The 14338-nt window shown below is 47.9% G+C and overlaps 1 protein-coding gene across 1 annotated transcript in view; it reads left to right on the top strand.

Annotated features, from left to right (window-relative positions):
* The first annotated feature begins 3222 nt into the window (after positions 1 to 3222).
* LOC101655448 (phosphatidylcholine transfer protein) overlaps positions 3223 to 14338 on the top strand; it is a 30521-nt gene continuing 19405 nt past the window's right edge. Inside the window, exon 1 of the mRNA XM_004707393.2 lies at positions 3223 to 3380. Coding sequence (XP_004707450.1) covers positions 3240 to 3380 — 141 coding nt within the window. The 5' untranslated portion in view covers positions 3223 to 3239. The remainder of the gene's footprint in view (positions 3381 to 14338) is intronic.

Below are 14338 nucleotides of genomic sequence, written 5' to 3'. Positions count from 1 at the left end.
TCAAGGGGGCTTCACCTTGTTCAAGGGAAAGTTCTATTATCTTTTAGTTCATTTGTCATGCCATGACCTTTTTGACACCCCTTCAGATCTTCCAAGATGCTGTTGGTATATTCACCTCCACGCAGGAGCCCTAGTGCTCGAGCTGGACCGCTAACTACAACGTCAGCAGTTTGAACCTACCTGCTGCTCCTTGTGAGACCGATGAGGCTTTCTGCTCAGTAAAAATGGACAGATAGCCTCAGAAACCCACAGGGGCAGTTCTACTTTGTTTTGAAGGGTCGCTGTCAGAACTGACCCTAGGGCACAGAGTATTTTTTGGTTTAATTCATCTTCCCGAATGAGTCAAAGTGCAGCTTCGTAATGGCCCACCGTAGACTGGGAATGCTTGAAGGGACCTGAGAAACATAGGCAATGGCTTCTCATGTTCCGAGAACCTTCTTTAGAAACAAACGATAGAAATGATCCTTTCAGGGATCATCTTCACAGCCAACAGTCTTAGATAAAATTGCTTCTTAAAAAATACAGTTTTACTGCAGGATTTATAACTTACAAGACATTTTTTAAAAAGTGGAAAATTATTACTAAAACCATTTGTGCATTCAGTCGAGGAAAATTTCACACGCCCTAGACCCATACCATAAATAGCACAGCATTGAATTAAAGAGAACATGAACTCGAGACCCCTGCAAACTGTGATCCTCTTGTTCTCCTTGCAAGTTGGCATGAAAGCATCGCTTACTGACCACTTCAAGGATTTTAAGTGCAGGTGAAACGTCTGTGTGTTGCAGAACTGTGTGCATTCTCAGGGGCTATTGGTCTTGACACAGGCACAGGGCAATAATGTTCCATGTCTGTAGTTTTATTTAATCTTCTTTTCAACCCTAAAGAACAATTCTTAACCTCATTTTACAGATTAGGAAACATGGATCTCCACAGTTTATTTGCACCTAGAAGGATTTGTTTTGCGGTTTTGTTGCTGTTTGTATTAGTATGGGTACTTTGGAGAAACAAATCCACAGCGACTCATGTATAAGAGAGTTTTATGTAAAGAAAATGTGCATCATGAAAACATCCCAACCCAATGCTGCCCAAGCCCACAAGTCCAACATTAACCCATTTACCCAACACCAGTCCACAAAGTCCTCCACCTCACAGAACAGAGGCAATGATGCCGACTGCAGGAGGAAAGCTGAGTCAGTGAACGAACAAGCATCTCAGCACTAGCAGGGTCTCCACACGGCTGCTCCAGCACCCAGGGCTGCATCGGGATAGATCCATGTGGCTTCTCCTTGGGGATGTCTTGTAGGAAGTCAATCTTGCAAGCTGAAGCAGGGAACTGCTAAGGCAGCTGCACCTGGTGCAACCATCACAAAACAAGAGACCCAAGCACTGGAAAGGCGAGGCTTCACCACCCATTTATCCCTCTGCCTTTCAACCAGCCCCACATGTGATTATCGGCCAGGCTGGCACAATTAACTAACTCACTGTTGTTTTGCTGTTTTGGCCGTTAAACTATCTGTTTGATCTAAAGCCAAGTGTGGTATGCTCATGGGAAATAGAATCATACTGGAGGACCTTCAGAGGAACAAAAAGGTCTTTGAATTGCCCAAAGATCTATTCTGTGCAAGCTGCAGAAATAATCCTGGCCAGATTAGGACACCTTTCCGATGAGCCTCCACACCTTCCAGGGTGGGCAAATTTATCCTGCAATCCAATCTGAGAACCCCTGCTGCTCGGTCTTGGATCCCCTGGCCGGATTACATTTCTTAACTGGTTTTGCACCATGGACCCTTTGAGGGCCTGATGGATTCCCAAGGATCCCTTTTCCGGATGTGCTTCTAGCTGCGTTACCTAGAGAGGAGAACTTTTCTTACACCGATTCCCGGGGGGAAATGTCAAGTACTTCTGCTCTGTCTTCCCCTCCTCCTTTTTTAATTTTTAAAATCATTTTATTGGGGCCTCGTACAACTCATCACAATCCATCCATCCATCCATTGTGTCAAGTACATTTGTACATTTGTTGCCATCATCACTCTCAAAACATTTTCTTTCTACTTGAGCCCTTAATATCAGCTCCTCATTTTTTCCCAACCCTCCCCGCCCCCTCCCTCATAAACCCTTGATAGTTTATAAATTATTACTTAATTCTACCAACCGCTTAGAGAATTTCCCTACCTTTTCCAGAGAAGGTAAAGGATAGAAAGCAAAGAGAAGAGCCTTGGTGGCAATGCAGATTAGGCGTTTGGCCACAAACTAGGAGGTTGGTGGTTCAAACTCACCAGCGGCTAGTGGAGAAAGATAGGAACTGGAAACACGGGGAATCCAGGACAGATGATCCCTTCAGGACCAGTGGTGAGAGTGGTGATACCGGGAGGGTGGAGGAAGCTTGGGGTAGAAAGGGGGGACCGGTTACAAGGATCTACATAGAACCCCCTCCCTTGGGAATGGTCAACAGAAAAGGGGGTGAGGGGAGACATCAGTCAGTGTAAGACATGGAAAAATAATGATTTATAAATTATCAGGGGGGAGGGAGGAAGGGTGGGGAAGGGAGGGGAAAAATGAGGAGCTGATACCAGGGGCTCAAGTCAAAAGCAAATGTTTTGAGAATGACGATGGCAACAAATGCACAAATGTGCTTGACACAATGGATGGATGGATGGGTTGTGATGAGAGTGGTACTAACCCCCAATAAAATGATTTTTTTTTAAGAGTCTTGTAACTATGAGGGTCACTCTGCGTGGGAATCTACTGGATGGTAGTGCGTTTGGTTTGGTTTGGTTTGCGGAAGGTATGACGGATGAACTTCTGAGAGGACGAGCGCCTTGTTTCTCCCTCTTTCCTTCTCTCTGGCAGCCTCCTCACTTCCTCACTCCTTTTCTCATAAGGAGGGCCGCTTTCCTCGGCTTTCGCCCTTGCCCCGCCCACATATAGCCCCGCCCACTGATAGCTCCTCCCACCCAGGCTCTAGCTCCGCCCACCGCTAGCTCCTCCCCCCCAGGCCCCACCTCTAGCTCCTCCCGCCCAGGCCCCGCCTCTAGCTCCTCCCGCCCAGGCCCCGCCTCTAGCTCCTCCCACACAGGCCCCGCCTCTAGCTCCTCCCACCCAGGCCCCACCTCGCTCCAGGCCCTGCCCCCTCCCCCGCGCGCCTCGGTCCTGCCCACACGCCGGGGCCCCGCCCCCGAAGCCACACCAACGTCCCGGCCTTGTCCCGGCAGAAGCGCTGCGGCCGCGGAGGAAGAATGGAACCTGCCCCCGGCGGCTTCTCCGACCAGCAGTTCCGGGAGGCCTGCGCCCAACTCCAAGGGCCCGCGCTGGCCGGGGCCGACTGGCAGCTGCTGGTGGAGACCTTGGGCATCAGCATCTACCGGCTGCTGGACCAGGTAGCCGCCGGCCCGCTGGAGGAGCTCGGCGGGGGTGGGGTGGGCTGCAGCGGCCCAGACCTCCACCCCCCACGCCACCCCTGTCCCCACAGCAGGGAGGACAGAGCCGCAGCCTAGCCTCCGAAGGGACCCGGGCGGGTTTGCCTCAGCCCGCGAGGGAGCACTAGCCGGAGTGCAGGGAGCACGGGGGCGGGTCCTCAGGCCGACTGTGCCCCGTACGGATCTGAGGGACTTAGGAGGTCATCTGTGTTCAGCGCGGTGTCCGAGGCCCGTCAGGGAAGGGGTGGGTTAGGCGTGAGCTATACAGTTTTAACCTGCAGGGGACATGGTGCCGGTGGCCGCGGTTGTGGGCAGATGTTAGATGCCGTCGAGGCGGTTCCGACTCATAGCGACACTCGGCACAACCAACCGAAACACCGCCCGGTGCTGCGCCATCCTCACAACGGTTTCGTATATTTGCGCCTGTGGTTGCAGTGGGTAGATGGGGGTGGAAAGGACTTGGGACTCCCGGGGCCTGGTTGTGCAGGTTGGGCAGGTGGGAGTTGTGCGGAAGGGGCCTCCTGTGATTGCTAGTCATTTCAGCAACGGGCTTCGTGGCCACCCCTTTCTGGTCAATTGCCCTTACTTCATTTAACGTGAGGGTGAGGGTTTCGGGCAGGAAGATGAACCGAAAGGGGTAGGAAGAATCACCAGTTGTCGATGCTCATGGCGACTCTATGAGTATGGGAATAGAGCTGTGCCCTGTAGCGTTTTCAATGGCCGCTGCTGTGGAAATAGATGGCCAGACCTTTCTTGGTAGGCACTGCTGGGTGGACGATGACCTCCACCCTTTCTGTTAATCATTGACAGCACCCGGGGACCCGGAGTTGGCCTGTCGTCTGCTGTTTTGCCTAATGGTAGAAGCATGGCCAGGAGGGTAAAAGCCACCGTCCTCATGCAACATTTATGCCATCGGGTGTTTCCTGGCATAGGACCAGGCATTGTGGTGTTAGAGCAGGGAGGAGCTTTGTGCTCACCTGCCTCCACCCCACCTTTCATGAATGGGGGAACCAGCCTTGGAGGGTGAGGCAATGCCTCGACGAGGCCAGCTAAGGTGATGGCTGAGAAAGCTAGCTAGAGAGTTGAAGGATTTGGTTATTATTATTTTTCAATTGCACTTCGTCACAGCTGTACAGTTCAGAGTCAATTTAGACTCCATAGGGACCCTGTAGGGCAGAGTTAAACTCTCCCCAGGGGCCTTCCAAGGCTTAATCTTCATGGAAGAAGCCTGCCTGCCTCTCCCCCACCTCCCCCTGACGACGACGGGTGGGCTGGAACTGTTGACTTTGGGGTTAGCAGCCGAATGCTTAACCACTGCCCAACCAGGGCTCCTAGTTGCACGTTAGTTTCCATAACATAGAATCTTACACATGTGAAATGTGAAACCCTTTCATAGTTTAAAACATCAAGTATTTGCAAGTAATTTGCTCATCTGTGAGACATTGTTCATTCAAAACCCCTGCTCTGCATCCTCAGTGTCGAGAGGTTCAAATCAAATTTGTCAAAGGCGACAATAGTGAAGAACATGGAGATTAGGAAGGCGAGAGCGACTTCTCTCTCTCACAGTGTATGTGTTTTCTTTTAGAGGTTGCCCTCCCCTCTGGGGATATCCACTGACCTGACATGTAGCTGCATTTGAGAAAGAGCCATCCCATAAAGATAGAATTCACAACATGGAATTCTGCTCCAGATCTCTGCCATCTCAGAAATATTCATCTATTATTGCCAGTCTGGTAGAGGCCCTAGGGGCACTGTGGTTCAGCTCCTGGGCTACTAACCATGGTGTCTGTGGTTCAAACCCACCAGCTACTCCATGTGAGAAAGTTGAGGCTGTCTGCTCTCAGGAAGATTTGTAGTCTCAGAAACCCTATCTAGGGTTGCTATGAATTGGAATCAACTAAATGGCAGTGGGTTTTGTTTTGGTTTTTGGTGCTAACCCTGCCTGTCCCTTCTCTCAAATCTTTGGGGAATGTCAAGAACACCAAGGAGTCATTTTGTATTATTATTCTAAAATCATTTTATTGGGGGCTCTTACAGCTCTTATCACAATCCATACATCAATTGTATCAATCACATTTGTGTTTATGCTGCCATCATCATGTTCGAAGCATTTTCTTTCTGCTTGATTGTATTTTCACTAATTATTCTCAAACGACAATAGATGCCCACCAAAGCCACAACAGCTTTATGCAGATGCAAGCAAATACGATCGCTTGCCAGCTTTCAGCGTTTGTTCTTCTCTGTAAAGGGTCAGCTCTACTAATTTGTAAATGTGTGAAAGTAGCCTGTGTCACAGTCCCATCCCGGAGGTCCCTGTGCTGCCTCTGTGCTTTAGTCCTGCTGGCAAATATTCACTCAACAAACACAGAATGCCTACCATGTACAGGGACCACTGGGTGTAACAAGTTGTGTGAGAAGCTTGGGATCTAGGCCTATTAGTTAGGCATCGCCTCATCTATTTCGATTTATAGTGACCCTATGTGACAGTAGCACTGCCCCATAGGGTTTTGTAGGCTGTAATCTAGCAGATCACCAGGTCTTGCTTTCTCAGAGTCAGGGGTGGGGGCTCGATCTACAACCCTTTTGCTTAGTAGCCTAGTGCTCCACCGATGTGACACCAGGGCTCCTTCAGTCTAGGGCAAGCTGAACTAATTTTAACGGTCACCTCAGTGGGAAAATGGACATTTTTTTCCCAGACAAACGCTTTGACTGCCTCCCTCACCTATTCCAGTTTCTGCATCAGCCACGTCAAAGCACGTGTCAAGCTTGATCTATTCAGTGGCTCAGATGGCTCGTCTTTGGCCAGTTTCCTCTCCTCGATCCCTCAACTTTGCTGCATTGTGTGCCCAGCTCTCCTCCCCTAGAACTGCAGCGACCTCTTAACTCGTCTCTCTGCCTCCCACCTCCCTGCTGTGTCCTACCCATTACCTGAAAGACTTAGTTCTGGAAGCCCCGTGCAGGGTTGATATGAGTCAGAACAGACTGGATGGCAGTGGGTTTGGTTGTTGGTCTCTATGGAAACTAAGGCATGGGAAAGTTAAGCTAGTTGCTTACAATTCAACCTGGGTTGGAACCCCGATGTCTAGATCCAAACCTGGGCCCTTAACCATGGTCCTGCCTCTCATGATAGACGGCTAGTGCTGCTGGTGGACCAGGCTGAGCCAGGTGGACGCAACTCACGCTTCCAGCTTTATCTCCCATGACTCATCCATATACCCCTTGCCCCCCAGTCAAAGCTGACCACTCCACCTGCTTAGGCTGGCTCTGAGCTGTTTTGGCTTCTGTGTCTCCTAGAGTGTTCACTGCCTGACAGAGCCCCAATGCATCAGCTCTGAGAAGGCAGCAGTACTGGGCAGTTAGTGCCTACACAGTGAATCCCCACCCACCCACTGCTACCTAGACAATTGCGACTCACAGGGACCCTACATAGGGTTTCTGACACAATAAATCTTAGGACAGGGAAAACCCAACCCAACCCAACCCAACCCCAAACCCAACCCAACCCAACTTCACTGCTGTCCATCGATTCATACTCATAGTGAACCTGCAGGACAGGGTAGAACTGGCCCTGTGGCCTTCCAAGATCATAACCGGCTCTGAGGGTAGCGGCCTCAGCTTTCTTTGCAGTGGCCTGTGGTTTCTATCTGCTGACTTTGGTTAGCAGCCCAGCATGAAACCTACTAAGCCAGGGGTCCTCAAACTATGGCCTACAGGCCACATGCGGCCTGCTGAGGATATTTATCCGGCCCGCCGGGTGTTGTTGCCCCATTTGTTTTTTTACTTCAAAATAAGATATGTGCAGTGTGCGTAGGAATTTGTTCATAGTTTTTTTTTAAACTATTGTCCGGCCCTCCAATGGGTCTGAGGGACAGTGAACTGGCCTCTGTTTAAAAAGTTTGAGGACCCCTGGTCATTATGCCATAGAAAGAGGAGAGCCGCCTCTCTGCGCCTTGGAACAATTTGTGTAACGAATAGATGAGTTAATGAGCCACGGATTCTATTTTGAAGTGTGCTCTTTGAGATGGTGTTGTGGATTGAAGTGTGTTCCCCAAATGTACGTGGACCAAGCCCTAACTCCAAGGTTGTGTGCCCTCACAGGGACCTGAGTCCCACTTGGGAATGAGGTTTCTTCTTCTGATCATGTGATAGACCTACTACGCCTTGTGTGGGCAGAGATGGTGAAAGATAGTTGCCACACCATCCTGAAGATCACCAGGGAACCAAGGAACAGGGACCCTTCCCCTATAGCCACAAGCAAGAAACCCTTTCTCTAGAGGTGGTGCCCTAAGTTTAGACTTCTGGTCTCCTGAGCTGTGGGAAAAGAAATATGTTTGTTAAAGGCGTCCACTTGTGGTATTTCCGCCATCGCAGGCCTGGGTAACTAAGACAGAGGACATGCTCCCCACTGGCCACACTGTGCTCATCCACTTACTTATTTCTGAGTGAAGACAGCAGGCTGGATGGGTGTGCCCCGTGCCAGACTGGGCACACAAGAGTCGTTGGCGAACATGGGATCTCTGCCCTCCTGGGCCTCACACTTTCTCCTTGTTCCTGTTGTCACAGATGCACAGAAAGCCAGCACTGTGAGGAGCTTAGAGATTCTCAGGACAACTCCCCTGTTTTACGAGGCAAAGCCAGCCCCCAAAGGCGAAGCACCATGCGTCAGGCTCAGGGTTGGAGTTGGAAGCCAGGCCCCCACATGTGAAGTCTGATCTTCCTTTCCCTGTCCCATTCATTCCCCCTTCTCCTCCTCACGATTTCCCCCAATGCTTGGCATCTACCAGTTGCTCAAGCGATATTTTGATCTGCTACCACTTTATAGCCCTCCACTCTCATCTACCTGCTGCCTCTTTCTGCTTGTGATGACTTCTCAGGTAAGCTTTAATTGGGCTTTGCTTTAGATCTTCTCGAGCAGCATTCCCGGTCACTTGACATCCTGTTGTTTCCTTTTTTTTTTTTTTTTGCCTTGTGCCTATTTTCTTCCACCCCCACCTCACTTCTGTTATCCTGCTTCCGTTAAATGCCTTTGTGTTAAATCTGAATCAACACAGGCTCCACTTCATAAGGGTTTCCCCCTTTGAATGTTGAGTAAGTCCAATCATGATCTTCTCTGTGCATCTTTTTAATAAAAAATCCCTCCTTTTATGAGGACCAGAGTGAGCAGCATCTGTTTCTGGAACTTCTAATTTTGTTTGGGGTTTTGCTTGTTTGTTTGGATCATCTTGGCTTCTAGACAGCAGAAATTCTGCACAGGTACACAGGAAGAGGAAGCAATGGACCATGTTTCCCAGAGCACAGTAGAGAGGGCTACTGAAATGAAATCTTGTTCTCCACCCCCACGCCCCCAACATTTCCTACACGTGCTAGTTAGTGACATTGATTACATGCTTCAAGTTCAACAACCCTTCCCAGCTTCCTGTTCTGTGTCGTTCCGTCCCATGAACATAATTCACTGCCCCTGAGGTTCCTGTTTGGTCTTTGATCCTGAATGGACAGTTTTTCTATTATGCTCAAGGCAGACATTTTCTCCCTATTAAGTTAAACTCTTGCTTGGTTTTAGGAGACTTCAGGAGATTATTTTTTGTTAAGGGTTAAAGGTTATCTTGGTTCATCCAATCTTCACGGGTCCAGGAGGTTTAGAATCCATGAGAGTTTGAAATTCAGTTCTGCATTTTCCCATTTTGATCAAGATTATTTTATGGAAAATATTCCATAATAGCCGCTGGGCATCATCCAGTTCTTCTGGGGTCATGGCACAGGGGGCAGTTATTTTCATGTTGCTTAATAGCCACATTCTATAACCTCCTGCTGCTCCTGCCTCTTCTTAGACTGTTGTTCTAGAAGAATCTAGATCATTCATTGTGCCTTGGTTACTTGAAAACATAAAATTGTGCCTTTCAATGATAGAATTATCTTCTGAAATAATTGAATCCTCTTTAGAAATTCCAGCTACATATGAGGAGGTACTGAGGAGAAACCCAAAAATAACAGAGCAAAGCTCTGCTGGGCCGAGCGTTCATAGCACTCACTTCTCCCCACTAGGCAGCATTGAGCAGCTCGCTGGGAGTTAGTGCACCCAGGGGTGGTGTCAGGGAAGGTTCCATCTGGTCACAGGGAATTTTTTCGTAGTTTTGTTAGAACCTCATTTTTTTGTGATGGGCAATTTAAGAGAACAGAGTCCGGCTGTGAAATTTTATATCCTGCTTTGGAAACATGCCGCAGAAACTGTTGTGATGTTGAACACAGCTTACAAGGACAGCACTATGGGAAAAACTCAAGTGTATGAGTGGTTTTGTTATTTTATAAAAAGGTGAAATGTTGACTGATGACAAACCTGACTCTTGACATCTGTCAAATTTCCGAACGTAAGAAAATGTCAACTCAACTCGGGGGACTAGTTTTGCCACCACGATAATGTACCTGCTCATGCAGTCAGCTCAGTGTGCCAGTTTTTGGCAAAAAAACAGCATGCCTCTCTTGTCCCATGCACTTACTCACCTGACCTCACTCTGTGTGACTTCTTTTTGTTTCCGTGAATGAACAGGGACATAAAGGACAGCGATCTGATGAAGTAGAAGAGGTGAACAACAAAACGAGGGAGGTGCTGTCAGTCACCCAAACAGATGAGTTTGAAAAATGTTTCCAAGAATGGAATCACAGATTTGACAAATGTATTAAGTGTAATGGAGAGTACTTTGAAGGTGATAAGGTTGTTTTGTAAAACATTTAAATACATGGCTTTGAAAAAAAATTCTGTTTTTGTGGAGGGGGGTACTCCCTCGTATGTACTCAGAGGTGTTGAACATCTGCGTCAGTGTCGTTGCTGTCAGGTGCTGGTGAGCAGGTCCTGACTCACATCACTGGATATAGCTAGGTGCTTCGATGGCCAGACTGACGTAACTATATGTTAGAAAATGTGGGTTTGCCTGTGTAGTTGACCTGTCAGTGATTCCAAACCATACATGTTTCAACATGTTTCAACATGTTTCTGTGATCAGTGGATGGCTGCAGACAAGTTCTCTCAGTCATACACTTGTCTTACTCTCCATAGGGTGCCTAAAAAATATGACCTAATAGAAGCAGTGGTTTCCGAGGGGATCTTCTGGGCCAGTTAAACTCAGGGCAGAGAATTTAGCCCCCAAAGTTATGGTGACTGTTTTTTGGGTTCCAAAGGTCGTGTTGACAGATTCTCTTGAAGTGCACAGGGTGACCACAGAGTGAGAGTGTGAAGAAATTTAAAGAGAATTGAAATCTGCAGTGGCGACAAAGGACCTGCGAGGTTGCACCACGGATGCTTTTTCCATCCAGACCCTAAAGCTGCTCGTTTTTCGGAGGGTCGCTCTTTGGAGAATTCCATTAGTAAACACTGTACCCCTTACCCTGCAGAGCAGATTTTGTCTGTTCAGACATCTTAAAAGGAACCTGATTCGAGTCCCTCAGACTGCCCCTTTGAAGCGAGGGGAACTGAAGAGTGTGGGATTCTTCTGTGAAGGCTAGAGGGATGAGACATTGAGAGCCAATCGCTTCACATGTGGTATTTTTGCTTCATAAAGGTTTCTATGATACTCTTAGCAGCACTTGTTGACTTATCCTCTTGGTCAGTGTTGTTCTCAGGCTTGTGTGGCCCCCAGAGCTATAACAAGAACTGATGGGTGGAAACTAGACAGTTATTTCTAACCCACCTAATAATGCCTACTATTACTGAGTACTCTGTGGGTGCCGGGTGGTACATTACTTGCTTTACATATCCATTATCTTTCGATTCCACTTTTCCAGGAACTTTATTGTGTACTTGCTATGGGTCAGGTGCTGTGCTGTGGATCTAAGATCCTCAGGGGAAGATGTTCTAAGCATTGGTTTGGCTAATGGACCTTTAAGGGCCAACAGGCTTGCAACGAAGGGACCCTAAGGTGGTGGCTGTTGACCCTTCACTTTGTCTTCTACGCTCAACATCCGATGTCAGCCTCAAGCCGAGACTTTGGTGCACTGGGGTCCCTTGGGTGGAGAAAACCAAAATTGTGATCATGAGCTAAACATTGCGTCAAGAAAGCCAATATCACACATTTCTTGAGAAGGCTGAAAGAGTGTAATGAGTGTAGAGGGACTTGACATCATTTTTATTCTAACAAATGTATTGCATTTTAAAATAGACCAAAAATAGAAATAGAGGAAAGAACCAGAAAGCAAAGGACATTTATAGAGGTCTAAATACAGACATGTACATATGTGAATATATTATGTATAATGAGAGGGAAATAGATCTTTGTATTTATATCTATATGTTAAGAATTAAGATAGCAGATGGACATTGGGCCTCAACTCAAGTACTCCATCAACACAAGAACACTTTGTTCTAATAATCGGCATTCTGTGATGCTCACCTTCTGATGTGATCACTGAAGAAAAGTGGGTGCATAAGCAAATGTGATGAAGAAAGCTGATGGAGCCCAGCTACCAAAAGATACAGCATATGTGTTTTCAACAAGTGACAATTCTACCTTTTTTTTTTTTTCCCGTAAATACTTTTATTGGGAACTCTTACATCTCTTATCACAATCCATACATTCATCCATTATGTCAGGCACAATGTGGGTCTGGGTCTTAAAGGCTTGAAGATAAGCAAGCAGCCATCTAGCTGAGAAGCAACAAAGCCCACATGGAAGAAGCACACCAGCCTGTGTGATCATGAGGTGTCAATGGGATAAGGTATCAGGCATCTAAGACACAGAACAAAATCATACTAATGTGAATGGGGTGGGAAAAGAGGAGTGGAGACCCAAAGTCCATCTTTAGACAATTGGACATCCCCTCACAGAAGGGTCACAAGGCAAAGATGGCCCAGCCAGGGTGCAGTATAGCACCAATGAAACACACAACTTTCCTCTAGTTCTTTAATGCTACCCTCCCCCACCCCCTCACTATTGTGACCTCAGTTCTGCCTTACAAATCAGATTAGACCAGAACATGCACACTGCTACAGATAAGAGCCTGAAACACAGGGAATCCAGGATAGACAAACCCCTCAGGGCTAACAGTGTGAATAGATACCAGCAGGATAAGGGGAGGGTGGGGGGAGAAAGGGGGAATCGACCACAAGGATCCACATATAACCTCCTCCCAGGGGGACAAACAACAGAAAAGTGGGTGAAGGGAGACAGGACAATGTAATATATGAAACTAATAATCTATAACTTATCAAGGGTTCATGAGGGAGGGAGGGGGAAAATGAGTTGATACCAAGGGCTCAAGTAGAATAAAAATGCTTTGAAAATGATGATGGAAACTTATGTACAAATGTGCCCGACACAATGGATGAATGTATGGATTGTGATAAGAGATGTAAGAGTTCCCAATAAAAGTATTTACGGGGAAAAAAAACCAAACTGTCACTAGTTGAAAACACATATGCTTGAATAAATGGCCACTTCCAATATCTTTTTTCATCCACTAAGCAGACACTTTTAGACGTAGAGAGTTCTTCAGAATGATTTCATCCAGTGCCAGCATCTTCTCTTGCTTTCTTCGTTGGCTCCGCTGCCTTCCTCTCCCACCCTGCTCTTCCTCCCTCCCTGGGTTGTGACCCTAACGATCCCAACTCTGTGCGGTGCTTCCCTTCACAGACTGCTTTCACGTGGAACGTTTTATTTATCCCTCTACGGAGCCCTGCTGGCTCAGTGGCTTTGCCGGGTTGCTCACCTGAAGGTCTACAGTTCTAAACCACCATCCACTCCGCAGGGAAAGATGGGGAGTTACAGTCGCGGGGCAGTTCCACCCTATCCTATAGGGTCGGCCTGAGTCAGAATTGACTAGATGGCAGTTAGTTTTATTTTGGAAACTACTTCATAAGATTGACAGGGATGAGCTTATTCTATTTTATCAGTAGACGTAAGATTTAGAGCCTTGCAGTAAGCCCCCAGACCTTATAACTATCAGGCAAACATGAACCATTCTACTTTGAGTTTGGAACAGCTGTTTCCACGATATGTAGTGAGGGCTTGGAGGAGGTCCGGGCTGCACTGCCATGTCCAGGCTGCACTGCCATGCCCGTGGCCACCCTGGAGGAGTGCAGAACCGGTGTGCAAAGGTTTCTATCTTCAAGTCAGGCAAAGTAGATGTTGGCTTGAAACGATCCAGCTGATGGCTTGACTTCTAAAAACGAAGTAAACAAATCTAAATGCCTGGCACTGTGAGAAGAGACCGCCCAAGTTGTATGTTTGTGCCTTAATCGGTCTCCTGATCAAAGGGTTTGGTGACGAGCAGGCTGTACTTTCCCAGGGGCTGTTCTTTGTTCTGCTTTTGAGCTACTAAGCGATTCAAGGCCTGGCACCACTGGAAAAACTCTGCATCTCGCCAGGCTGGGCTGGGAGAAAGGTCCGTTTTTTAGGAGAAAAGATTCCTCTCATCACAAGAGAGGACCTGCTATTGGACCCCGGGCCTCTACATAAGCACTGTAGGGCTGCTGGGGCCCCTCCTTCCATCTTTCTGCCTCCTTTGCAAGTGAGAAGGTTTACCCAGGTGATCGATAGGACAGTTATTAAGCCATATTCTGCTGTAGGGCAGGGTCACCTTGCCCCAGCTGGGTGAATGCTCCGTTGTGACAGCCTTCTACTTCCTGCCATCTGAGACCAGACCGGGGTCTTGTCTTCTTTTCACCTCCTCTGAGCCTCAGCTGGATACAGGGACACCTCAGTTTGCCTCTCAGCTCTCAGTTTGCCTGTGGGCATGAGGGGGTGTGAGGACGCTGCTCCCAAGAGTTAGATGTGGTGGGAGGAAGGGGAAAGCCAAGGGCAATGCTTCCCTTCTGCCAGGTGTGCGCCTAGCTTTGATCTCCCACCTAGTCTTTCAGCAAGATCTCTGCCTTGGGGCTCACAGGGTGTGGCTCTTGGTACAGGGGAAAGGAAGTGTGACTTCTAGCCTGC

The sequence above is a fragment of the Echinops telfairi genome, unplaced genomic scaffold (genome assembly GCF_000313985.2).
Source record: "Echinops telfairi isolate 266 unplaced genomic scaffold, ASM31398v2 ScPeMD7_7458;HRSCAF=8496, whole genome shotgun sequence".
Classification (NCBI taxonomy): domain Eukaryota; kingdom Metazoa; phylum Chordata; class Mammalia; order Afrosoricida; family Tenrecidae; genus Echinops; species Echinops telfairi.
The sequence above is the reverse complement of the archived record's forward strand: the minus strand, read 5'-3'. Positions and strand labels throughout refer to the sequence as shown.